Here is a 25,015-nt window from a genome sequence, read left to right as displayed (position 1 = left end):
CTCTGATATCACCCCATCCCTTCCTCCTCGTTCTCTTCCTTCTTTCTCCCTTTCCTGTTCTTCCTTTCAGGCCTACATTCATGCCTGCCTCCCTTTTCCATTCCTCCTGGGTCAGACCCAGTGGATTAGGCTGTCCAGGGTTGTGAGTGGGGGGTCCCAGTACTAAAGACCCTCACTATTGGTTCTGGCTTCTAATTCACATGTTTCCTCTCTGTATTAGGTAAAAAGGTATCTAGAGCCCAGAAAAGGAATGGGGTGGGACCACTTCCCCAATGGAGGCGCCTTTAGGAAGCAGAGCTGAGGTGAGTGACCATTAAACAGCCTGGTCACAGCATGAGCAGGAGATTGGATCCAGCTATCCTAGAATGGGGGGTGGAGATACCCCCAAGCTGGGCAGGCTGGTCAGCAGGAATCTGGGATGGGGCCTTCTAGGTCTCCTGGGAAAACATCTGGCTGCTGTCTCCCAACTCCCAAGTCAGGCATGACTATTTTTACAAACTGGAGCAGTGAAGCTTTTCATGGATTCTAGAATCTCCTTTGTGTGCAGTGACAGTCGAGCACAGGGCATGTCTTTGGAGGTGCCCAGAAAAGCCACCCACTAGCCAGAAATATGTCCCTTCTGCCCGCAAGCCCTGCCCTGATGTGGGTAAAGTGTGGCCCTGTCTCCTTTAGCTCCTCAGCTGGCTGGCAATGAGGGTACCAGAAGTTTCCTTCCAGCAGAGAAGAGTCCAGCTCCTGGAAACTTGTGTGGCAGAGGAAATGAAAGGTCTATTTATGGGAGACTTCTGTTTGCCAGTCAGTCACTGGGACAGGCTCAGAGAGGCTCATCTCATTTCTTCTTCAAACCCAGGGAGCCAATGCCACGCGACACGTCCAGATGAAGAAACTGAGGCAGATGTGTATCCATGCATGACATGTGTCCAAATGAAGGTGTTGAGAGGCTTGGTGACTCCCTGAAAGAAGTTAGTGCCTGGCCCGTGCACCAGATCAGCTCTGCTTTCAGGCCTGCGTCTTCTCATGAGAAACTAGTCCATGGTGGAGGTAGGGAAATGGAGGGAGAGAAACAAGGCGCCCACTTCCCTACTGCTGATCTAGACTCCCACCCTCCAGGGGGTGCCACCCCTACCCCCATTTCTGGTTGCCTAGACACGAGGCTGTAGGATTCTCCCATCCTCAGCCTGGCAGGAGGGCAGCAAGTTCAGAAAACAGAGGCTTAAGAAAGGGGCAGCCCACCAACAGAACTGCTGAGCATGGAAGGACTAATCCCTGTCCTGGGGAATGGAGAGATGCTCTCCAGGGCTGAGACCAGTACTGGGTCCACAGCTGTAACCTGTAGTGCTGTGCACTGCAGTGGAGATAAGAAAAAAAAGGGCTCCTTCCTCAGACTGAATGCCTGGGGTGACTGGAACCATGATGGTGCTGGTCTGTTCAGAACCTTGAAGCAGCCTGAAGGGAGAAACCTGCCAGAGAGAACACACTGACCTCTGGACAGTCTCAGCAGCCCATCCAAAGCCTCCCTATGCCAGCACTGCTTCCTCCTCTTCTCTCCTATACCCCTGCCTCTTCTCCCAGCCCATCAATGCCATCAGCCATCAGTGCTCCAGTGCTCAGGTATTGTGTTGCATGAGGGAAAGGTCTGGAGTGAGCCCTGACAGAGGCTATGACCCCCACTTCCTGGGTTTCCTTGTAGAGGACCCTGAACTACTCTGGGTCTTTAGACCCCTGATGTGTTTGGGACCCCCACAAGAACTCCAGCGATTCAAGAGCTGGGGTGTGTTTCCAAGCTACACCTGCCTCTCCCTCTTGGCTCCCAAATGCTGAGCCCAGGGGAGGAGAGAGCAGGTTCCAAGTCTTCAGGGCTCAAAGAGTTCTGGGACCATGGCCCAGAGGGCTGCAAGGGACCTCCCTGAACTGTTGTTATGGTTTTGCAGGATTGGGTACTCCCTGGGCTGTCCAATGGGGTCTGCCCCAGGGTGGTCCTGAGTTTCAGGAACTGAAGGAGCTGGTGAGGAGCACATGATCACTGACACACAATTCTGCCATTGAGGATGAGGTCTGGGGACAAAGTGTGGGAGAGGGGCCTAAGTGGTCTAGGTGCTAGAGGCCTAGTAGTAGTGGGAGATCTCTCCTTTCTTCTTGAGCAAACCCCTTACAGTCCTAAGCACCGGACCAGAGTCAGAGTGCGGGGACAGAGAAGGTAGCCAGAATGTCACTGGAGCAAGACTCAGAGCCCCTAGAAGTTTCTGCTGGGCTTCCAGACCTGGCTGAAGCCAGGATGGAGCTCAGGGATGTGACCAGCCAGGAGCACATCCCACTCCACCACCCATCACTTTCTGCTGCAGAGCTCATGCCAGCCCCAGGCCTATGCATGCTGGGCACTTCTGTCCCAGTATAGGGAGGAGCTTAGCCAGTCAAGGCTCCAGTCCCTCCCTAAGTTCTCAAGGCTCTGGCTTGCTGGCTCTTTGGAATCTGCAAGAAGCCAGCACGGAGGACACTCCGTGTGCCTCTGGACTTCCTTTCCCTGTGCAGTTCATGTGCAGGGAAGGGGCAGGACATGGCAGACTTTCCTCTGTCTGCTGGGGAAGCGGAAGATGAAGGCAGGAAGGAGACCATCCGCACCCATGTTGGGCTGCCTCCAAGAAGATGTTGGAGCAGAAATGTCTGTTTGGTGGGCATCTGCTTCTTGTCTCCATGAGCCAGGAGGGCTGAGGGGGCTGGAGCTCAGCCTGACCCTCAAGAATGCTGGCTCTGGGACCATGAGCAGACCCTTTCTTGCCAACACTGGGTATTTGGCACACAGACACCACCTCTAGGGGCATCTGCCCAGCCCACCCCTCTTTTCCATACACATGGAAAGAAATCTCCAGCGGCACCAATAGGCCTGACTCAACCTTCCCATCCTGCTCCTCCTGCCCAGCAGCCCTGTACAGAAGACCCTCGTGCCTGTTTGTGCTGATGTGCGTGTGAAATCACACCCTCAGGGGGACTGGAGTGCAGGGAGGGGAAAGCGGCCAGCAAGACCAGGTGTTCTGGCTGCAGGCCCACGTGGAGTAGCACATCTGGAGCCATAGCCACGCAGTCCGCCCCACCCTGACAGCGTCTGGCACAGGAGCGTGGCTGTAACACTCAGTTTATTGGCTGGGTGCCTTGGTGTGGCAGGCCAGCCACCCAGCCCTGTCGTTCCCCTCCCCTATACCCTTACTTCTCCCCACCCTCATTCCAAGGGAGCATGGAAAGGGTCTCATGCTCTTGGAAACAGAGGGTCATGGAGGCTTAAAAGAGAACCACATGGCGGTTGGAGAAGGGCAGGCATGCGCGGTACAATGTAGCTATACACAATGCAGCTGACAGTGCCCTCTCCGCAGTGGCCCAGAGGAAGGGCCACTTCAAGTGTGTCAGTGAGAGCTCTGGCCGTGCGCCTGCTCCCGGCACATGAGGCCTGAAGGGTCGTGTGTACACTCTGGAAGGAGTCCCTGTCTTCTGCAGGCAGCCTCAGGGGCCAGGGCTGGGTGCCCAACTCCTGCCTGCTCTTGTTGTTCTGTCCAGGTGGCTGAGGGCAGCAGGGTCCTGTCCCCATCTGTGAGCACTGGTTGCAGTCACTTCCTGCTGTGCAGTGTGTCCTGGAACTTGGTGCTGGTATAGCGCAGGTGGAACCCTTTCTTGGTGATGGTGTCATCCGAGTGGAACTTCACCAGGACAGAGTCTCCTGCCGAGTACACCTCCTCAGGAGGCTGGGGGTGAGAGAAGGGCTTGAAGCTGAGCCAGTGTCCCCTCCTGACTTTCATGGGTCCCCCAACCACTTAAAGCAGGGGTTAGACTTGGGTCCTGGAGGAGGTGGGGATGGAGACCTTGTCACTGTCCTGTCCAAATCCCAAGTCATGGGCCTTAGCCCTGCTTGGCTCTGGCCCCGTGACCCCTCATGGTACTCTGTTGTCCACATCTCCCATTGGATGCCTGGGCATAGACAGATCTGTCCTGAATCTGGGCCATGTCCTGTAATGCTGATAGCACAAGTCCCCTCCCCAGTTCTCCCCCTAGGCTCCACTGCTGTGTCCGTCACATTCCTCAGACACCCAATTTGGTGTATGAATCACCAAATGTGGACGATAAAACACATCAGGCAGAGATACTAGCTGGACGGGACGACAAGGGAACTATCTACCTCACATCCCTGTCCTGCCAGGGTTTTGCTATTCAAAAGACCTCAAGCTCTATGCCTATAGGAAGGCGAGGTCACAGCTGGGTCCAGCAGCTACTACAGCTCCCAGAAGTTCAGCCCTGAGCATTGCCACGGGCAGGGCAGGGTCTAGGGGCATGATGGGGTGGGGGGGTCAACATGTCTGTGTGCTGTGTATACACATGTGAAAGAGAGAGGGTATTCTCTGAAGGAGAAAAGAACCAAAAGAAGAGATGGAGCCAATGCAACAGCACAGTGGTCAGGGTTGGCGCTGGCAGTCCCCAGCACTACAGGGCCCAGGGAGCATGCTCGGCCAGAGCATATAATCACTCTGCCCAATTGGCCAAGTATCAGTGGGAGTGACCCTGAGGGTCCCCCGAGGGCTGTGTGGGCGGTCAAAGAACAAGAAAGAAAACAAAACAGAGAAGTCTCAAGCTCCTGACCAAGGAAAGTGATTTCACCTCTGTGGTTCCCAGCAGCAGCTTTCAAGCCCCACCCAGCAAGAGCACCCACTGCCAAAGAAGGGGAGGCTTCATCATCACCTCGTAGAGAGGGAGAAGCAGGGCCAGTGAGGGCAGTGACCTGGGACAGTTGAGGGGAAGGGAGACTGCCTGGCCCACCTGCCTCTGGCCCCAGTCAGGCCTGTTGAGCTACTCTGGGACATGAGGTGGGAATGAGGTGGGCCAACAGTACTGTCCAGACAGTCAAGCTGCTATCAACTAAGGGCCTGTCCAGGTTTCCTGCAGGGTCATCAGGAGCAACCGCCCACCAGGCATGAAGGTCAGAGCTGGGCACCATCCCCAGGGGCCTCACCCCTGAGCCGCAGTAGCGCCCCAATCTGGGTGCTGTGCTGTCGTAGCCATCAAACAGCTCCATGTAGTCATAGCCGCAGTCGGTCTCCTCCTCCACTTCGAAGGTCTGGAACACCAGCTCCACGCCATAGCCTTCTTCGGCCACAATGACCCACTCACAGTCTACCCCTCCAGGGTAGTTGTTGTCGCCAAACTGGGCATGTGAGTAAAGGTCCTTGGTCTTCACCTCTGCTCGCACCTGGCCACCACACTCTGAGGGTGACAAGAAGGACCTCCTGAGCATGGTGGAAGCAAGCTGGGTACTCCCCACCACCGGTCCTGGGGATATGTAGGTATGCACTGGCCCAGTTGGGGTCCAAGGAAGCTGCTCTGCTCTGGGCAGCTGTCCATGGAGGCCCAGGCAGCAGCAGGGTGGAGAGCAGCTCAGAATCAAGGTCCAGGAGGGCCTGCCTGCCCAAAGAGGACACGGCTAGTCATAGAAGAATGTGGGCGATGTACTGCCAGAGCTTCCATTCTTTTTTTTTTTTTTTGTGGTTTTTGGGTCACACCCGGCAGTGCTCAGGAGTTATTCCTGGCTCCAGGCTCAGAAATTGCTCCTGGCAGGCACGGGGGACCATATGGGGCGCCGGGATTCGAACTGATGACCTCCTGCATGAAAGGCAAACGCCTTACCTCCATGCTATCTCTCCGGCCCCAGAGCTTCCATTCTTAAGAGTGAAATTGAAAAGAAAACCCCTGATTTTTTTTTTAATTGGCTTGATTTTTTAAAAAACATAGCATGGGCCAAACATAGCAGATCTGAGGCCAGATGGCATTCTAGGTCTCTCGCTGGAACCTAGTGCTGGGGACTGGGAGGGGAAGTACAAGCATGTAGTGGGGGCAGGCGGTCACTTCCTCCCAACACCCTTGGACACTGTCTCTACACCTGGGCTCACTTATCCAGGCTGAAGGGGTCAGGGAGGAGGCAAAGGGAGGAAGGGAGACCCTGTTAAGACCCAGGCCTCCAACAAGAGCTACAGAACCCCACCAGGCAGGCAGCCACCCTAGGATGCCGAAAGGCCCCCCATGAATCAGCCTTTGCAGCCACAATTTTCTCGCCACTGCTGTCCTCATACCCACTGCTCTGGCCAAGTTAAAGGAGCCATTCTGGAGCCTGGCCGGGCCTGGCCAGAGTAACCAGTGACTGTTTGTTTTTATCACTGTTGTGATTATCTGGTCATATCTTATCTCGCTCTGGAGTCTGAATTCCTGTAGGGGGCTAGTATGGGGGGCCCAAGTCTCATTTATTTCTGGGTATCCCTTGAACTCTTCTTGCAGAGGACTCGAACTCAAGAAGAAAATTTGAGTTCAGAAAAAAAAAGTGTTGAGCCTAGGTGCTACAAAGCCTTGAGGACCAGGCTATTTACTTGGTTCCTTTTCACAATCACTCAGAATGTGGCCTCCTGGGGCTGAAGCCATAGTGCATTTATTTGCCTTGTACATGGTCTATCCAGATTCAGTCCTCGGTACCACATGTGTTCCTTGAGCACTGCTAGGAGTGATCCCTGAGTACAGAACCAGAGTAAACGCTGAACACAACCGGGTGTGGCCCAAACCCAAGACAAAAAATGAGCAAACTAACAAACAAACAAAAAAGCAGCATCCTACAAGTAACATGCTTATAAATATATGCAGAAGAGTGGAGGTGCAAATGGGTGTCTGACCCCTGAGACTCCTCCATGACCCTAGCCTTTCTCCTTGTTTCCCTGCACACCTTGTAGCCTCTCACACAGCCTAGACACCCAGTTGCACCTGCTGCTCTTTACAGGGCGCATTCAGAGCCCGAGCTGTAGAGTGCCCAGAAAGAAGGCAGTGCCCAGCTCCTGGCCTGGCACCTCACCTGTGGAATGGGCTGCCTGGAATCCCTTCCGCTGCACTGAGTTGTCGGAGAAGAAACGCAGGAACATGCGGCTGCCTGTGGCCAGGACTGGCTCTGGTTTCTTGCTCCCACAGAAGCGCCCCAGGACAGGCGCCTTGGCATCACGGCCATCATACACCTCCAGGTGATCATAGGCACACTCAGGCTGGGACTCAATGTCCATCTCCATGAAGGTCTGGGGGCCCACAGGAAGAGTTAGGAATGAGGCTGGGACAAAACCTGAGACAGGGCTTTGAAGTTCAGCTCAAAGATAGCAGAGAAAGGCTCCAGCTGGTGGATGGTAACAAGGGCAACTCCAGGAATTGGGTATCAGAAAAGACATCCCCAATATATCCTGGAGAAGAGTCTCTGTTTCTACCAATCTCAGGGATTCTCACGGGAGTGGTAGCCTAGTGAACTCAGCCTTCAGCAATCCTCTGAATGACCCTGGCTCTAGAGGTGACAATGGGAAGTGGGTGATGGCCAAGTACACAGAGGAGTCACGGCACAAGCACAGGTTGGGGCAACTTACCAGCTTGACTCGGTGTCCAGGGGTACTAGAGATGGCCCAACTACATTCCTTCTTGCTGGGATACTTGTCAGGCCAATTGGGGCTGGTGATGGTGCCACTGGTGGATGTTACTTTGTGGTCACAGCCAGCTGTGCAGAAGTGAGGGACACGGTGTCAGCAGGGAGCCCTCTGCCCTCTTCCCATCTTCTGTCTCTTGTTTCCCACTGAGAAACTGGACAAAGTTTCCCACTGAGAAACTGGACAAAGGTAGGAATTACACCTATGCCCCACTGAGAAACTGGACAAAGGTAGGAATTACACCTATGCCACTCAATTCTGCATGCCGGGAATTCCAGTACAGGGTAGCACCGACTTCCTCTGGTATCAAGCCAGGCCTCCACATCCACTCAAGATTTTGGCCCCGACCCAGTTCTTACCACCCTTCTTCTGTCCATCCCAGGTGATGTCATCAAATACACAGATGGTCCCTCCAGTCTCCCTTCACCTTGACTTTGTGAACATTTCTGGATGCTACAAATCCATCACCCTCTCTGTGGCCCTTTCATCCTGGTTGCTCAGGTCCTCACTGTCTCTTAATGATTCTCCAACTCTAAAATTGAAAGAGATCTCCAGGATCTTGATCCTTAAATTCATTTGCTTCCCTGTCCAGCTGGGCCATGTGGCCGATCACCCTGATGCTGCAGCAAAATGCTGGGTACTTCTGATGCATCATATTGGAAAATCCCATCCATGGTTTCCAAGCAGCAAAGGCATCAATGGGTTGGAGAGAAAAGGGCATGAGGCTGCAGTCAAGATTGTGTAGTATTGTGGGAATCTCAGGGGGACAGTGGCCCACAGGATGCTCAGTGCTTTGGTGGAGCAGATTCACTCACATGGACCCTGGGAGCGGCTCCCATCACCCACTTGCTGTTTCCCAAGTTTGCCTCATTGCCCACCCAACTCTGCCCTGGTCTTCTTGGTGCATACTCCCACCCCCCTCTACTGGACTAAGCTCTCCTCAGCAGCAGGCCACCCCTCTTCTTATGAACCTCAATGGTCCCTGTACTGTGTTGTATATCCTCATTTGAGCAGGTGCTCTGGATTTGTGACTAGTCCCAAGCTTGAGCAAGGAGCATGTGTGCTTTTAAATAACTTAAAACTATTCAGGCCCTCTTAGAAAGCAATTTAAAGCTTCTTGTTGATGTTGCTGAAGTGCACAGAAGAGCAAAAACCTCCTTTACAGTTACTACAAAGATGAAATGCAGTTTAGACAACAGCAGTGGAAGGTTGCCTTCCTCAAGGATGTGAAAGGTTCCACTTGGTAGGGGGTGCAGGGGATAACTGGGTTGGAAGTGATTGACGGTAAGTGATGCTACAGCTTCCCCATTCTGTTTATTCTGGCTGCACCTTCGTATCCTCCAGTAATGCTGGGAAGAGATATTTGCCGGGCAATGTGTTGGGCTCAAAGCAAGGTCAATACTGGAGAGGACTGCATAGTGGAGGACACTTTTATCATTTCATGGGTGAAGCTCAAAAAGGTGAGGTACCTCACCCAGTCAGACACACAGTGCTGAAGCAAGACTGCCAGACAGGTCACGATGGATTGGTCAACTTGGGAAGGCTGGGGTAAGGCAGGTCCAGAGCTGCTGGGATACAGCAGTGATGGCATGAGGGCAGCCTTTAAATACTGGCCAGGCAGGGGGGACAGAATCCCTGCTCTATATGTGCTGGGATTCTAAAGTATAGCTAGTCACATGGGTAGAGTAGCTCTGAGACAGGTACTGCTACATCCTGTATATTTGGAGACATTCTCAGAGTGAGTGGTGAGTATAGTGGATAGGGTATTTGCCTTATACACGGCTGACCCAAGACTCAATTTCCAGCATCCCATATGGTACTCAGCCCATCAGGAATGTCCCTGAGTGCAGAGCCAGAAATAATCCCTGAGCATTGCCAGGTGTGGCCAAAAAAAGATTAAAGAATAAAACAAACAAACTTGGGGGGTCGGAGAGATAGCACAGCGGTAGGGCATTTGCCTTGCATGTGGCCAATCCGGGAGGGACCCGGTTCAGTTCCTGGCACCCCATATGGTACCTCAGCCTACAAGGGGCGATTTCTAAGTGCAGAGCCAGGAGTGGTCCCTGAGTGCCTCAATCAATCAATCAATAATAAATAAAGTTTTAAAAAAAAACAACTTGGAGATATTATCATCTATTGTGACCAGGGAGGAAGCAGGCATAGAGGGCATCTAAGTGGCAGGAATGAGCCAGGTAACTGGGTTCCAAGTCACTCAGCTGCCCCTGTGCTGTCCTGCCTACCTGCCAGAAGACCATCTTTGTCACAGAAGAGCTGAGAAGTGGCATCTCGGCAGGAGAGAGTCTCCTGTCCAGATGTGGCAGGAGACAGCAGAAGTCCAGCTGGCTCCAAGAGTAGGGGTGGATGTCCAAGGGACCAGCAGGATGGACAAAACTGACCTTACAGACTCTGCAACTTCTTGAATCTCAACATGGCCCAAAAGTGACACCTCTGACCTGAGGTTCCCAACCTTGGGTTGCAGACGGGAGGAAAGGCAGAGCTGCTGCGGGAGTCAGTTCGTTACCTTCTTTACAGTCATGCTTGTTGTCGTGGAGGACAAAGCCACTGCGGCACTGGCACTCATAGCTGCCGAAGGTGTTGACACAGTCCTGCTGGCAGCCGCCGTTGTCCTTGGAACACTCGTCCTTGTCTGCAGGGCAAGAAGGGTACTGGGTCTGTGCAGGGCAGATACTGGGCACCCTGGGAATGGGGCTTGGTGGGCAAGGTGGGGCTGAGGGGACCAGGGGTCCTGCACTTGGCATCAAGCAAGGCTGGCTGAAGGGGGCCCAGTTGCAGGGAGAGAAGGAAGGTGGGGGGAGGGCAGGCCAGGCTCTGGAGCTGAGCACCGGGCACCCACTACCATTACCTGCTTATTGGACAGACGGACAAGTAGAAAAACAGACACACGGACAAGCAGACTGCGAGAGAAAGGGGCAGGACGCGGGGTCCCTCTTTTACTTCACAACAGGAAATGGCACAGACACCATCAAAATGGGTGGGACAGGGGCAGCGGAGAGCACCAATTCTGTCCGGCGGGAGGAGGGGCCGGGATGGCAGTGTGAGGTGGGGTAGACGGGCATGGCCCCCCCATCCATTCTGTCCAAGGTGAGGTTCCTGAGTAACAAGGGGCTGGGAGGCCTGGTGGCCTCACTGGGGGGTCCGGTTTCTTTTCTGCACTCGGAATTTGAGCTGGTGGGGGCGTCCCCGAGGGGGCTGCAGAGCTGGCTTCTTTTCTGAAACGAGAGAGACAAGGAGAAAGGGACCAAGGGGTGGGGGCAGGGACGAAAGGAGAGCAGTGAAAACCAGCCTCAGAGCCTAGCCACGGGGCAGGCAGGCCAGGGGACACGCATGCAGGCCATGTCCAAGCAGCCAGGTCACGAATGGCTAGCAGCAGGGAGGGGACAGAGTGCCTACATGAGGGTGGCCTGAAGGGGTGGAGGGCCCCCCAGCACGGGGAAAGCAGGGGTAGAAGGAGTCCCAGGGAGACCTGGGCTGTCTACTGCTGCAGCAGCTTCTCTCTCTCTCTCTCTCTCTCTCTCTCTCTCTCTCTCTCTCTCTCTCTCTCTCTCTCACACACACACACACACACACACACACACACACACACACACATAACCAGTAGTCTTCTGGAGTATGTTCATTATGACATGGACCCCCACCCCCAGAAATGCTCAACGCACGTCTGGATCGTGCACACTGGTTGATACCCATGGTCACTAACTAGCTCAAGGCAAGTACAGCAGCCACATGTGTGCTCTGAGCCCACGTGTGTCCAGTTGAGACTGCAGGCCCTGGGACGCACACTCTACCCCATGGGTCGCAATGAGGGCTGTGGCCTTCTCAGGTTTCAGTGAGATTAGGTGGTGTGAAGGGTATCCCAAAATCTAGAGATGAACTTTGAGGTAGGAAGCTGCCAAGTGCACCTTCCAATGGTCTGTACCAAGGAAGCTCGGTCCTGTTTCCTTCAGGAGGGGCAGAAGGCTGATCCCCAATTCCAGCTGTTCTTAAAGGGCTAGACCCCCAGGTACTTGCAGGATCCCAACCTCAGGAGGCCTCCCCAACCTCTTCCCTTGTTAGAAGTGACCTTCTGGGTCATGTGGCATAGGGGCATGACTGTGGGCACCCACCTTTACACCAGCCCTGTAGGTCTGTCTCTGGCTCCCCCGAGGAGCTCTCTGGGACTGTAGATCATTCAGGGCTCTGAGTCCATGAACTGAACAAAAGCCTTCCTTTTTTCTTTATTTGGAGGGGGGGGAACACCAAGTACTGCTCAGGGGTTATTCCAATCACTCCTGATGAGTTTGGGGGACCATATAGGATACCAAGGATTAAACCTGGGTCAGCTTCATGCAAGGCAAGTGCCCTATGTATTGTACTTACTCCAGCACCCCTTCCTTGTTTTCTATTTGAAAGGCACAGTAGAGCAAGTCGCCTTATCTTGGGGTAAACTAGAGGGGGCAATGGCTACTCACAATAAAGGGCTGAGTGCGGATGAGCACGCCAGGTGAAAAAAAAGTGGAGTGGGAAAGCCCACTGGAGCTGCACTGGGTAAGACTGACAGCTTCTCCTGGAGCCAGACCAGCAGGATGCAGGAGAGTAGGAGTGGGTCGGCACAGGCTTGGACAGGGGATGGCACTCACCCTCCAGTGCCAAGAGCCCTGGGAGGTGGCCAGGGCCAGACTGAGGTCTTCAGGCTCTTCCTTCTTCTTGCCTTAGGGTCTCCACGTTGAGAGTCCCAAAATGCCAACCAGCCCTCTCTTGAGGACCAGAAGCCCCCCAGCAGGCAGGTTGAACCTGGCCCACACCGGGCCCTCTGCAGGTTCCTGGTATGCAGGAGTGAGTGCCCAGGTGTGTAGATTACGTGTGTGCATCTCTAAGTGGGGCTGCGGGCACTCAGGGTCATGAGGGGTGGGACCATAAGCCTGGATGGAGAGCGCAGGTGTTGAGCCTGATGTGTGCTCCCTCCTCCAGGGTGGGCGTGACAGAAGGGCAGGAAGAGACAAGAATAAGCAGGTAATGGGTGGGGCAATGCGCCCTTGGCCCTCAGGGAGCTCCAGGTATAGAAGTGACGGGAGAAAATTTCAGGGCAAGGGAAGGCCTAGGATAGCGGCAAGGGGTTGCTGGGGCCTCTTTAAGCCAAGCAAGGAGGAGGGTAGTACCAAGTGGGAAACCAGGACACAGGGACAGAGCATTGCATCCAGGGGGCAGGCAGGGTGCAGGGAGGTCCCTGGGGAAGCACTTGAATGCAGCCCCTTGGGGAAAGGCGGGGAAGGAAGGCAGCAAAGGCTCAGCGAGGGCCATCCAGTCTTCCTGCTGCCCCAGGACCGGCCCACCAGGCATGCTGGGGATGGGGGTCCCTAGGTCCCCTAGTCTCTAAACCAGCTGCTCTTATTAGAGAGGACCTCCCCCCTCTCTCCCAGGCTCATTATCATGGTTATCTGCCTATACTGCCTGTGTCCCAGGACCTGCTAACCTGAGTCTGTGAGTGATGGCTGACACGAAAGCAAGGCCTCGTACTGTGGCCACTAAAGGCCTCAATTACAGCTTTCTAGCACAAGGTATCAGAAGCTGAGCCCTGTACAGGCTGGCATGAGTGCACATGAGGGGAAACTTCTCTTAGGAGGCCTGGCTGGAGTATGGAGGACTCTGCAGGGTCTGGTCAAGATGGCACCATGGCCTCAGGCCTCCCACATCAGCACAGTCACCACATGCTCTTATTATGCCCAACTCTTGGTGCCTGGGCCAGCCTCTGTATCCCACAGGGGGCAGAAAGTTCCTACCCTGAACTTCTAGGACCTGCCATCCTCAGACTGCTCCTAGGCAGCCCTGAAAGCTCAGGAATAAGAGGTTCGGTACAGAGGGGCTGGCCTGGTGGGGGAGGCCCGGTTGGGGAGCAGGAGACTAAGCATGCCTCTGGGGAGGCAGCACTGCAAGCCGGGAGCTGGGGCTACCTGAGAAGAAGTGGGCCTTAAAGCCCTTCTTGGAGACCGTGTTGTCAGACTTGAACTCCACACGCATGTTGTTGTACTGGGAGGTGATGACCTCGGGCTTCTCGGAGCCACAGAACTTGCCATGCAGCTTAGAATCAGCGGTAAGCCCGCTGCGCACCTCCACGAAGTCGTACTTGCATACCTGGAAGACAACACAGCACCGGGAGCACCTCCTCAGCATTCCCACTCCATGACACGCCCTGGTCTGGGATCCTTCTACCTTGGGTCACCTGCTTTCCAAAGCTAACAGTTCATGAAGGAGTCGCCATGTCCCTATGGCACACTTGAGTCCCCCACACAAGACCCTTGCTCCACTGACTCCCCAATGTGCAGCCTCTAGGACCCTCCTCCTTCAGCCCCCTGCCCCAACTCCACATGCTCTTCCATCATGTGGCGCAGGAAGCTGGCCCTGAACTACACCAACCATACTCAGACCTTGCTGTATAGGGACCCACATCCCAGGCAGGCAGGCACTCACGTCATTGCCCTCCGTCTCAAAGAAGTCAAACTGCAGAGAAATGCGGTACTGGGTGGGGGCCACCAGCTGCCAGATGCAGTTTTTGTTTGGGGGGTATTCCTTGGGCCAGCCAGGGCTGGTGATGGAGCCATTGAGCTTGGTGAGGAATCCACCACAAGCAGCTAAGGGAAAAAATGGGGAGGCATCACAGCAGGAACCCAACTCTAGTAGTGCAGGGGAGTTGGAGATGAGTAAACACAGCCCTCAGTTCACTGAGGCTGTGTGCCAGAAGGGAGAAGGCAGAGTGAGAGGACAGGGCAGGGGCTTCAGTGGTGCACAGGGTCAAGAGCTTAAAGAGGCCACCCAGAGAAGAGGAGCTGCTGGAAGGCTGGCTGAGCCAAGAGCTTGCACTTGTGGAGGGAAAGACTCAAACATGCCTGTCAAAGAACTGCTTTCCACCCTACGGTTCACGACCTTCTGGTGGGTGGTGAAGTCAATTAGCAGGTCAAGATCAGTATGAGAAAGAACAGGAATGAAAAACAAAGGGCAGAGTGCCTGACACCTGGTAACAGCATGTTTGGGGACCAGAATAAAAGCAGTCCTTGTTCCTATTGGTGAGGGAAGTGCTAGGGAGCCCCAGATTTTCCAAGGAGCCTATCCAAAGCCCGAGGATCCCAGCTGGGTCTAGGGTGGGGTGTGTAGGGTCCTGAGACCCTGCGGGGAGACTCACCCTCACAACGGCGCTTGTCCGGAGCCAGCTCATACCCAGGGTCGCAGCTGCACTTGTAGCTGCCCAGGGTATTGAGGCAGCGCTGCTCACAGCCTCCACGGTTGGGTCTGGAACACTCATCTACCTCTGCCAGGGGGAGAAAGTGTGAGACACCAGGCCAGGCTCTGTCTCCTTCCTCAGCTTGAAGGTCAAGGCAGGGTTTCTCATGATTCCTGAGATGACCCAAATCCCATGAAAGGGGGAAGGCAGCTCTGGGCCATTTTGCCCTGAGGTCACTAGCTTCCCTCCCATAGCCAGAAGCACACAATCTCAAGAACCCCACATATGGGAGTTTCAAAAAGACACTAGAAAATTAAAGGGGGGCTGGCAGACCCCACAGGGCCCTCCTCCTGACCACAAAAGCAGGTCTGATAGCCACCATCATCCACTGGTCCCTTGTGTGCCATTTCCTATATTATTCTCTCATTTCTCCTTCACTACTGATAGGAAGCATGTGATAGAGACAAGGCTGTCCCCACTGATAGGAAATGGGGTCCAGGGGTACACCCTGACCAGTGCCACAAAGATAGAAAGCTTGTGCCACCTTGCTTCCTCCCAGAGTTTCAGTAACACTTCACCTGTCCCTACATCTCACTGGTATGTCTCCTGTACAATCTTTAAGTTTTGACAACTTTTGGACTGTCATTTCAATTCATAGTCAAGTTCCTTAGTTCCTCTGATATAGTTTGTCATGAACTTGGTGAGGCATGCGGTTTTTCAGTGGTGCTGATTTTTCTTACTAGTTCCTCAGTCAAGGGTAGAGAGTGCCAGGGTCTACACATTCTTCATAAAGTCTCTGGAGGAAGTGAGGACACCAGAAGATTGAGGTCATTACATTACTACTGTGAATAACTAAAATGTGGAAATTGCCTAAATGTACCTCAACCAGAAGAATGAGATGTATATACACCGTGGAATACTACTCAGACTTAAAGAAGAAAATTCTACCTTGGGTGACTACATGAATGTACTTCAGGAAAGGAAGGAAAATGTGGCTATTACAGAAAGGCAAATACTATCTGAGGCACCTAAGAGAGCCCAAGTGAGAGCTGAGAGAGTGCAGCAGTGCATCAGGGAAGACATCTGCCTTGCACATAGCAGACCTGGGTTCAACCCACAGGACCACACACAGTTCTCAGATCCCTGCCACAAGTGATCGCTGAGCAAAGAGCAACAGAAAGTCCTGATCACAGTCAGGTGTTGCCCCAAACTAAAAATAAACATAAATATATAATAAAATAAACATGAACATAAATATACAAATAAAATAACCCAAGTCACCGTAGTAGAGTGGAACAGTAGGAAAGGGTGATAGGAAGGAAACAGGGTGAAAGGGCAGAAAGTCTGAGTCTACAAGGAGAGCCACAAATCTATGGTTCTACTCTAGGCATCCACTAGTGCTCTGAGGGCAGAATGATCTGAGGGCAGAGCCCACACTAGGCTCCTAGCACAAAACTTTATACAAGATAGAGGAGTGGATGAAGGCACCTTTGAAAAAGTTCACCGCGAAGCCAGCTTTGTTGATGGAGCCATCAGAAACAAACTTGAGCCAGAGGCGGCTGGACGTGCTCTTGATGTCATCAGGTTTCTCATAGCCACAGTAACGCCCGATGAGGGTGCTGCTCTCGCTGTGGCCATCACGGACCTCCAAGTAGTCATAGGCACAACTGTCATGGCGCTCGATCTGGAGGAGGTAGAGTTCAGGCTGCAGGCCCAGCACACAGGAGGCAGAGGGCAGGAAGGTGACTGTGGGCCATGGATGGACCTACCTCAAAGGACTGGAAGGTGAGGCCCACGTGGAAACCCTCAGACACCTGGACCCGCCAGATGCAGACCTTGCTGGGCCGGTAATCATCTGGGTAATTGGGTGACTGGATGTGGCCATTGTCCTTCTTCACATCTCCCCCACAAATGGCTGTGGGGGTCAAAGGTGAGGTGGACAAAAGGGGAGTGTCTCAATATTCTGGCTGCTAAGAGTCCCTCTGTCCTCCAGTCCTTCCCAGACTCTCCAGTTTTTCAGTTCTCCTACCCCAGTCCAAACAGGATCTCTACTTTCCCTCTGAGGGACTTCAGTCTTGCTCCTGGGTGTCAGGATAGAGCAGCAGTGGCTCCAGCATGCTCAGGCACCCCAATCTCTTTCCTCCCATCCATCCATCCATCCATCCACCCATCCACCCATCCATTCATCCATCCATCCATCCATCCATCCATCCATCCATCCATCCATCCATCCATCCATCCATCTGCCCCAGTACCTTCATAAGTGGCAAAGAAGCCCTTCCCAACCCAGTTGCTGCTGCTGCGGAATTCAACCCAGAGGCGGCTGTCAGTGGAGACAATAGGCTCAGGGAGTTTGCCCCCACAGAAGCGACCTGTATTGTGGATGGAGCAGTAATGTCATAAGTGAGTCTTTCTCCTCAACTCATGTAGCAGGTTGACACCCCCTCCCCACCCAAGCTTGTGTGCCTCTCTCAGGCCCAGAGTTCTGGCAGGCTGCACTTGGCACACAGACTGCATGTCCTCCAGCTGGCCAGAGTCTGGCCCAAGGTCCAGCTTGGTCTTGAAGGGCCATAACACACTTTCTGAGGATCTCAGGCTCCTTCTAGGAGAGGCCATGGGTCTGTTTCTCAATGACAAAGGCTCCCCCCAACATGCACCACTGTTATCTCAGATGCCACAGGTAGATGTAATCATCGGGAACAAACATGGCTTTCTTTGTATATTAGAAACTGTTTGCATTTGATCAAATGCAAGGAAAACCCCATGACTGCAAATAAATCCTCCAATCTGGGGTCTGTGTCTGAAAATGTCCCCTTTCAAAATAAAACCAGACAGGGACCTACATAAGCTGAGCCAGCTGCCATGTGTGGGATGCTGCATAGTCAAGAATTGGTGAGGGCGGACTGGAGCGATAGAACAGCGGGTAGGGTGTTTGCCTTGCACAGGGCCTATTCAGGGTTGATCCCAGCATCCCTTTTGGTTTGCCAGGAGTGACTTCTGAACACAGAGCCAGGAATAAATCCTGAGCGCTGCTGGATGTGGCCCAAAACCAAACCAAACAAACAAACAAAAAGAATTGGCAAGGGAGGGTTTATAATAAGTTCCTAATAAGTCTGAGTGTTTCCCACTGCCCAGCAGGGACAGGCGGTACAGCCCAAGAAATGTAAATTATGGGAAAGAAGTTGCAAAGTTGGAAACACTAACACATCTGCAGAGGCAGTCTTGTAATGACAGCTGCTTTGGGTGACTAATATAAAATATTTCTATAGTAGAATGAGGAGGGGAGAGGAAAGGGAGAATCTGTTAATCAACTTCAGGCACAGTTCAGACCTGTCAGAGGAGCTATCAGAGATGTTAAAACTCCCAAGCAACCAGTGAGGCTGTTGGAGGAAGAAAACAAGTAGCCCCTTGGAAGCTTGCACTTACCTTCCTGGGATGTCAATTCTTGGTGCCTACTTTGAAGGTTATTAGTCAGCCATGCCCCATTTACTCATGCCCTCCCCACCAGGAACAAAGCATCCTGTGCATACAAGTTTGGGCCACTTTACCATTCATGGGGAACCCCAGAGTGCCTCAGGCTCATTGCTGACAGAAAACAGAGCCTTTAAGACGGCTAAGAGAAAGTCCAGAGCTGTGGGGATACCCTGGCGGGTTCCTTCTATCAACCTGTGTGTCCCCAAGCATGAACCCGAACAGCTGTCTTCTGAGAGAGTCCACAAGCCTACAAGACCCTGAGACCCCCAGGGCAGAATTGAATTGCCCTCAGTGGTCCTGCAGGATTCCTGGACCCACTGCCAGGGTTTGGCCTGACCAAGTGTTGGGTACGGGGAGAAGGAGGAGGAGGCAGATGGAGGTCATGCTGTTACCTCGGAGGGGCGCCTTCCTCCAGAAGCCGTCTCGGACTTCCACATAGTCGTACCAGCACAAGCGGCTTCGGTACAGGTCCATGGACGTGAAGTTCAGAATGATCTGGGGAGACGGGGCAGAGGAGGATTAAGCTGCTCCCCACAGGTCCGGCCATTCCAGGTGACACCAGGACAGCTGCCCACCTTTTTGGAGTGCATTGCCATGAGAAACTGGGGCTCTAAAAAGTTGCTCCTGGCACAGAAAACATATGTCCCCACATGAAGTCTCTCTGTGGGCCCTGCGTACTAACATGAGGCCAGGGGTCTCATTTTAGGGGTTACCCACCCTCCCTTCCTCAGTAAAGAACCATTATGTGGGTTTTCTCTTCTTATAGACAATATTAGACCCTCTCTGGGACAAGAGGGGCTATACGACAGGAAGGTGGCAGAAAGGTGTGAGCCTGAGACATAAACTGGAAAGGAAGGGGAGATGGAGGGACAGAGGCTGAGTTTCCTTCCTGCCAGGAAGGAACTTGGCACTACTTAGAAGTGAACCTCTAGAAAAGTTCTGGGGGGATTCTCAAGTACTACTGGCTATATCCCAAATGTAAAAAAGAAGCATGAGGGCTGGAGATATAGTGCAGCAGGTAGGGCACTGGTCTTGCATGAGGCTGACCAGGATTCAATTCCCACCAAGAGTGATCCCTGAGCACAGAGACACTAGTAGCAGGTAAACAAACTCATGGAAACATACTGCAAAACCCTGCAGTATAGAGAGATGGGGGAACACACTCAGGTAGAAGCTCACCTCCGTATGCAGAGGACAGCACCTCCCCATGGCAGAACCCCCTCCGGCCAGGGCCCCTGTGCCCAGCTCTGCCTCATTCATGGGCAACTGCCCCTGGGCATGCTATACTCCCTGGTCAGTATCAGGTCTCCTTGTTAACAGTGAGCAGGCACCCGTAGGGAGGAAGCACAGATGCTAGGAGGGAATCCTTCCTTCGTGGTTCCCAGAGTGAGCCTTGAGGTTTGCGTACACACAGACTCTGGGGAGGTTCTCCAGACCCATCGGGGGACACAAAAGCTCGAGGAGGGCCGGAGAGATAGCACAGCAGTAAGGCATTTGCCTTGCATGCAGAAGGACAATGGTTCAAATCCCGGCATCCCATAAGGTCCCCTGAGCCTGCCAGGAGCGATTTCTGAGCGTAGAGCCAGGAGTAACCCCTGAGCACTGCTGGGTGTGACCCAAAAACGAAAAAACGAAAAAACAAAACAAAACAAAAAACTAAACAAAACAAAAAAAGCTTGAGGAGGCCACCAGTCCCTACTACTGGATTCCCTTCAGGGTAAGAGACAAGGCCTGTGTCCCTTCTGGCTCTTTACCAGTTAGTGTTCAAGGCAGACAGAGTTGAAGGTGAAGGATGAAAAAGATCCTAGGGTGGGTCTGTACTGTGCCAGCCAGCACTGGCGGCTGTGCCCAGAGAAAGGTAGGGTCTCAGTCACCTTCTAACACCCACCTGGCAGAATTGGGGAGCTCAACATTTACCTCAGTATCTTCTTCCCATGACCCCCTCTCCTTGCCCTTCCTTGATAAACCTCATTATATCCTAGACCTGCTTTCAATCTTTTTTACACTTTTGTACATTGGCAACTGTCTGGCATACCAATTAATGGACAAGGCAGTGAATATTAAACCTTACTACAATGGCAAATCAACAAGTCTGCCAGCTGGTGGTTGAAGACTGTTGCTGTCAGACCTTGTCAATATCCTTAATCTGAAATTTTAGGTCTCCACTCCCCATCTGTTCACTAAGTCCAGGCTACTGTCCACCTTCAATCCACAGAGCCCATGGTATCTTCCTGCCTTTCAACTCCAGCACTCACTAGTTTGGAACCACATATTTATTTTCCTGCCTCTCTTTTGATCTGCACATGTATTAAAGTATGTCTGAGTTTGGGGACCATTTATTAATTGTGCTAGGCTGAGATATCATTGAGAGAAATCCAATTTGAAAAGTATTCTATATTATTCTTGATCATTAACCAACATTGATAGTTTATATTATGATATGTTCAAGGCTCTTATGTTCAGGGATCATGCCTGGCACAATTTGGGGAACTTCACAGGGTGTCTGTCGGGGATCAAACTTGCTTGCTATGTGCAAGGCAAGGACCTTGCAGGCTGTACTAGCTCTCTGGCCCCTCACTTGCTTCTCTCTTTATTGTACTCACCTGAAATCTACAAACTGTCCCATGTGACTTCCCCTTGCTCAGCACTAGTACTGGAAGGGAAATTCTGGCTGGAGAAGAAGCTATTGCCATGCTGACAATGCCTCTGGAAAGGACAGCACTCACTGTTCTCATGCACCATCAGAACTATCCCCCACTCTGCTCCCCACTTGCCTCCTCCTATGCTCTTGTTGCTCTCAGTCCTAGCCCTGCTGTTGATTATTTCCAAAAGTGCAAAAGTCCCTGCTCTTGATCTTTCTTTCCAATATAGATCTTTTGAGTCAGCTGAATCACATTGCCTCTGCTCAAAATCCTCTAATACACAGAACTCAAAGGAAAAGCAGATAACTCACTGTGGCCTCCAAAATCATTTCTGATCTGATCCCTCATTAGCTTTGACCCAACTCCCTCCACTCTCCTGACTTACTGACATGTACACCAGGTTGGTCCTCTCCTCAAACATACTAATACTGTTCCTGCCTCAGACTCTCACAATGTGGCCTGGAAGTTCTTCCCAGCTAGTTGCTTAATTGATGTCTCACTTTTTTTTTGTTTTGTTTTGTTTTTGTTTTTGGGCCACACCCGGTGATGCTCAGGGGTTACTCCTGGCTATGAGCTCAGAAATCATGCCTGGCTTGGGGGACCATATGGGACACTGGGGGATCGAACTCAGGTTCGTTCTAGGCTAGCGCAGGCAAGGCAGGCACCTTACCTTGAGCGCCACCACACCGGCCCCTGATGTCTCACTTTTTGTAAGTTTTTGTTCCACCTCATCTGGCTTACTCCAATTCCTGAGCATCTCACAACTCACTGTCTTCCAGAGCTAATTTCTTCCCCAACTGTACCATCTGATCTGCTGTATTTGTTTACTTGCTTATAGTCTGTTTCCTCATCCCACCACCAAAATGTAAACCATCTGTAAATAAACCTTAGGTTTGATCTTCTGGGATTCTTCACTGCATGATATATAGTAGCCACTTAATTTGCTCATTTATTGCCTATTTGTTGAATAAAATTTGCTTTAAGGAATCTACGACATAGACAACTTATCAAGATGTAAGAAGATAATAAGTTTTTTGGGGCCAGAGAGCTCAACAGGCAGGAGCACATGTTCTGCATGCAGGAGGGCCAAGTTCAATACCCAGCTCTGCACGGTCCCCTAATCAATGCCAGGAATGACCCCTGAGGATTAAACAGGAAGCAGTACCTGAGCACTCACCAGGTGTAGTCTCCAAAACTCTTTCCCCCAAAAAAAGTAAATTTCAATACATTTGTTATAAAACCTTTGATCATATCAAAAATTTAAATCATATATGCAAGTGAGGATGAGGGAACAGATAAAACAAGGAAAATTAAGATGATGGGAAGTTGAACAGCCATGAAACCAACTGCGGTAGATGGTTAATGCACTGCCATGTATAGAGATCATTTTTACTCTAGAGCAGGGGTCTCAAACTCAATTTACCTGGGGGCCACAGGAGGCAAAGTCGGGGTGATCCTTGAGTGCAAAGTCAGTAGTAAGCCTTGAACATTGTGTGTGACCCAAACAACTAAAACAAAACTAAACAAAAAAAGATTCCTCTAGGGCAGGACCACAAAATGTTGTACGGAGGGCCATTTGCGGCCCATGGGCCGCGAGTTTGAGACCCTTGCTCTAGAGGGAAAGCAAGTCCCAGAAGCCCATGCATATGTGTAGATAATTCTTGTGTACACACACACACACACACACACACACACACACACACACACACACACACACACACACACACACACACACACGATGAGCCTGACGGACACATCATGTCTGACCAAAGCTCTTTGTAATGGAATTTGGAGGACGATCAAGGAAAGAATGTCCACTTTTTCTTTGTTTGTTTTGTTTTTGTTTTTGTTTTTGGGTCACACCCGGCAGTGCTCAGGCGTTACTCCTGGCTCTATGCTCAGAAATCACTCCTGGCAGGCTCAGGGGACCATATAGGATGCTGGGATTTGAGCCATCGTCCTTCTGCATGCAAGGCAAACGCCTTACCTCCATGCTATCTCTCCAGCCACCACTTAATTATTTCTATATTGATCAACATTTTTATAACATGCATATGTCTTTTACCTACAAAAAAACAAAAACATCATTGAAGAGTTGTTAGATGGAAGAAATATGAAAGCAAACAGAGAAGTGAGGATTCGGGGCTCTGAAGCCAATAGCTTTGCCTCCCTGTAGGAGGCTTACCTGGGCCCACTGTTCAATTTTGCTCACTAGCTGTGCTGAAACAGCAGTGACTTTCCCTCCCTCCTCGAAAACCTCATCTCTGGTCAGGAAGGATGAAATCCATATACTCAGGCCCAGAATCTGAGTCTCAGTGGGGAGTGGTAGGAAGCAGCTGCCTTTAGGAGGCAGCACCCTGAGTCAGGGCCACAAAATCCTATGTGGACTTCGGCCAGGTGTTTCAGAGCAACAAAGTAAGCTCTGATGAGCAGAAAAGTGGCTTTAGAAGATCATATGTGCCCAGCACATGACACACATGTCACATATGCCAACAGTGTACAAATCTCAGGGAGGTTCATTCTAAGTTATGCTTAAGATGTTTTGACACAGCTCAGACTAGATTCTTGGCAATAGGAGGAGGAAAACGGGCAGCAGGGAAGTTCACAGTTTATTTGTTTAACATGTGAGTATAGAAAGGTCCACAGTAGCTAACCTGATTGACAATCACAGCTAATGACGATAAGTTCTAACACGCTAGTCCTGTTTTAAGTGTATCAACTTGTTTAATTCTCAGACCTTACGAGGGAGGTTCTATCTCCCAGTTTATGATGGTCCAGTTTACATATGGAAAATCAAAGGACTGAGGTTAATTAAGCTGCTTCCCCAAGTTGACATATCCAGCAAACAGCATGTCAGTGAGACTCAGCACTAGAACCTCAGGCCTCCCTGGACCTGTCAGTCAGTTTTGCCAATGGTGGCACCAAAAACCAGAACCACTTTTACCTGTTTTCAGGACCCTGAGCAACACTAGAATAGGGGGCTGGGATAGGATCCAGAACAGGCCTGGTGGAGGAGGGGGAAGTGTGATCACATGCTGTTTATTGGGGACCCTACGTTGGCTGGGGTCACGGCAATAAGAGGAGGTGAAATTTGGGCTTCCCCTGAATCAGATAAATAGTAGGAATGGGAAAGGAGAGTCTGCCTAACCTGAAATAAATTTTATGTTCTTCTGCAATATCAAACTGTCATCTTCTGAAGCCACTTTCCTGCTCATAAACAAGCAGGTTTGGTTCTCGGAAAACACTGAAAATTCATATCAGGGCAACTGCAAATGATGTGGAGTCAGTCAAGAAACTTGGAAGGACAAAAGCTGCCTTCCTCTTGTCAGACAGACCTCGGCCTTGTGTAATTATATAAGATAAGATTTATGGATCACTCACTTTTCTGGCAATGAGCAGAGAACTGGGGAGCAAAGGGAAAACAAACTCTCAGCAGCCAAAATAGATGCCAAAGTCCATCCACTGACATGGACAGGTTTCTTTAGAGTTTGCTGTTTCAAAGAGCATAGACTTTGGAGTCTGCATGCTGGCTCCACCACCACCACCCCTGAAAAGCTCATCCAGCCCATGAGAACACCAGTATTACTACTGCAGAACTATTGTGAGGAACTATGAGAAAGAACATAGACAACGCCCAATACTTTGTCTAGTACATATCTTTGGAATAACAGACTGGTCATTATCTTTTAGGCTCCCTTGCCCCCTAAAATGTTTCTATATCCATTAAGGTCCATTTATGTTCAACTCCATAGTTTCATAAAGGATTATGGATTTTTTTTTGTTTTTTGGGCCACACCCAGTGACGCTCAGGGTTTACTCCTGGCTATGTGCTCAGAAATTGCTCCTGGCTTGCGGGGACCATATGGGACACCAGGGTCTATCCTAGGCTAGCACTTGCAAGACAGGTGCCTTACCTCTAGCGCCACCACTCCGGCCCCCAGGGTTATGGATTTTTAAACATATTTTGCATTTCCGCAACTACCTATTTATGAACCAGGACTTTTTATTAGAGCCTCCTTCTCTCCCAGAAGCTCCAGACTGACCTCTGAAAGATGGAGGATTCAGGGAAAGCTATGGAAGGAACAGGACAACATAGAGTGAGGCCCCTAGGGCAAGGTCACATGTCCACCACAGTATTGGGCTAGTCCCTGGGAAATAAGTTGATCCTTACCCAGTTGCCAGTTTGTCTACCGAGCAAAAACCCAGCAGGA

The 25,015-nt window shown here is 51.6% G+C and overlaps 1 protein-coding gene across 2 annotated transcripts in view; it reads right to left on the bottom strand.

The window, feature by feature from the left end:
- Positions 1 to 3,170: 3,170 nt before the first annotated feature.
- Positions 3,171 to 25,015, bottom strand: part of BMP1 (bone morphogenetic protein 1) — a 38,713-nt gene continuing 16,868 nt past the window's right edge. Inside the window, exons 9-20 of one of the 2 annotated variants that reach the window (XM_049769435.1) lie at positions 18,555 to 18,657; positions 16,944 to 17,060; positions 16,458 to 16,603; positions 16,177 to 16,372; positions 14,650 to 14,775; positions 13,941 to 14,101; positions 13,424 to 13,604; positions 9,997 to 10,122; positions 7,419 to 7,546; positions 6,869 to 7,082; positions 4,991 to 5,241; positions 3,171 to 3,731 (exon numbers count right to left, since the gene is read on the bottom strand). In XM_049769435.1, coding sequence (XP_049625392.1) covers positions 3,597 to 3,731; positions 4,991 to 5,241; positions 6,869 to 7,082; positions 7,419 to 7,546; positions 9,997 to 10,122; positions 13,424 to 13,604; positions 13,941 to 14,101; positions 14,650 to 14,775; positions 16,177 to 16,372; positions 16,458 to 16,603; positions 16,944 to 17,060; positions 18,555 to 18,657 — 1,884 coding nt within the window. In that variant the 3' untranslated portion in view covers positions 3,171 to 3,596. Of the gene's footprint in view, positions 3,732 to 4,990; positions 5,242 to 6,868; positions 7,083 to 7,418; positions 7,547 to 9,996; positions 10,123 to 10,507; positions 10,706 to 13,423; positions 13,605 to 13,940; positions 14,102 to 14,649; positions 14,776 to 16,176; positions 16,373 to 16,457; positions 16,604 to 16,943; positions 17,061 to 18,554; positions 18,658 to 25,015 lie in introns of those variants that run through there. The other variant, XM_049769436.1, reaches the window with a different exon arrangement.

The sequence above is a fragment of the Suncus etruscus genome, chromosome 3, assembly GCF_024139225.1.
Source record: "Suncus etruscus isolate mSunEtr1 chromosome 3, mSunEtr1.pri.cur, whole genome shotgun sequence".
NCBI classification, from domain to species: domain Eukaryota; kingdom Metazoa; phylum Chordata; class Mammalia; order Eulipotyphla; family Soricidae; genus Suncus; species Suncus etruscus.
The sequence above is the reverse complement of the archived record's forward strand: the minus strand, read 5'-3'. Positions and strand labels throughout refer to the sequence as shown.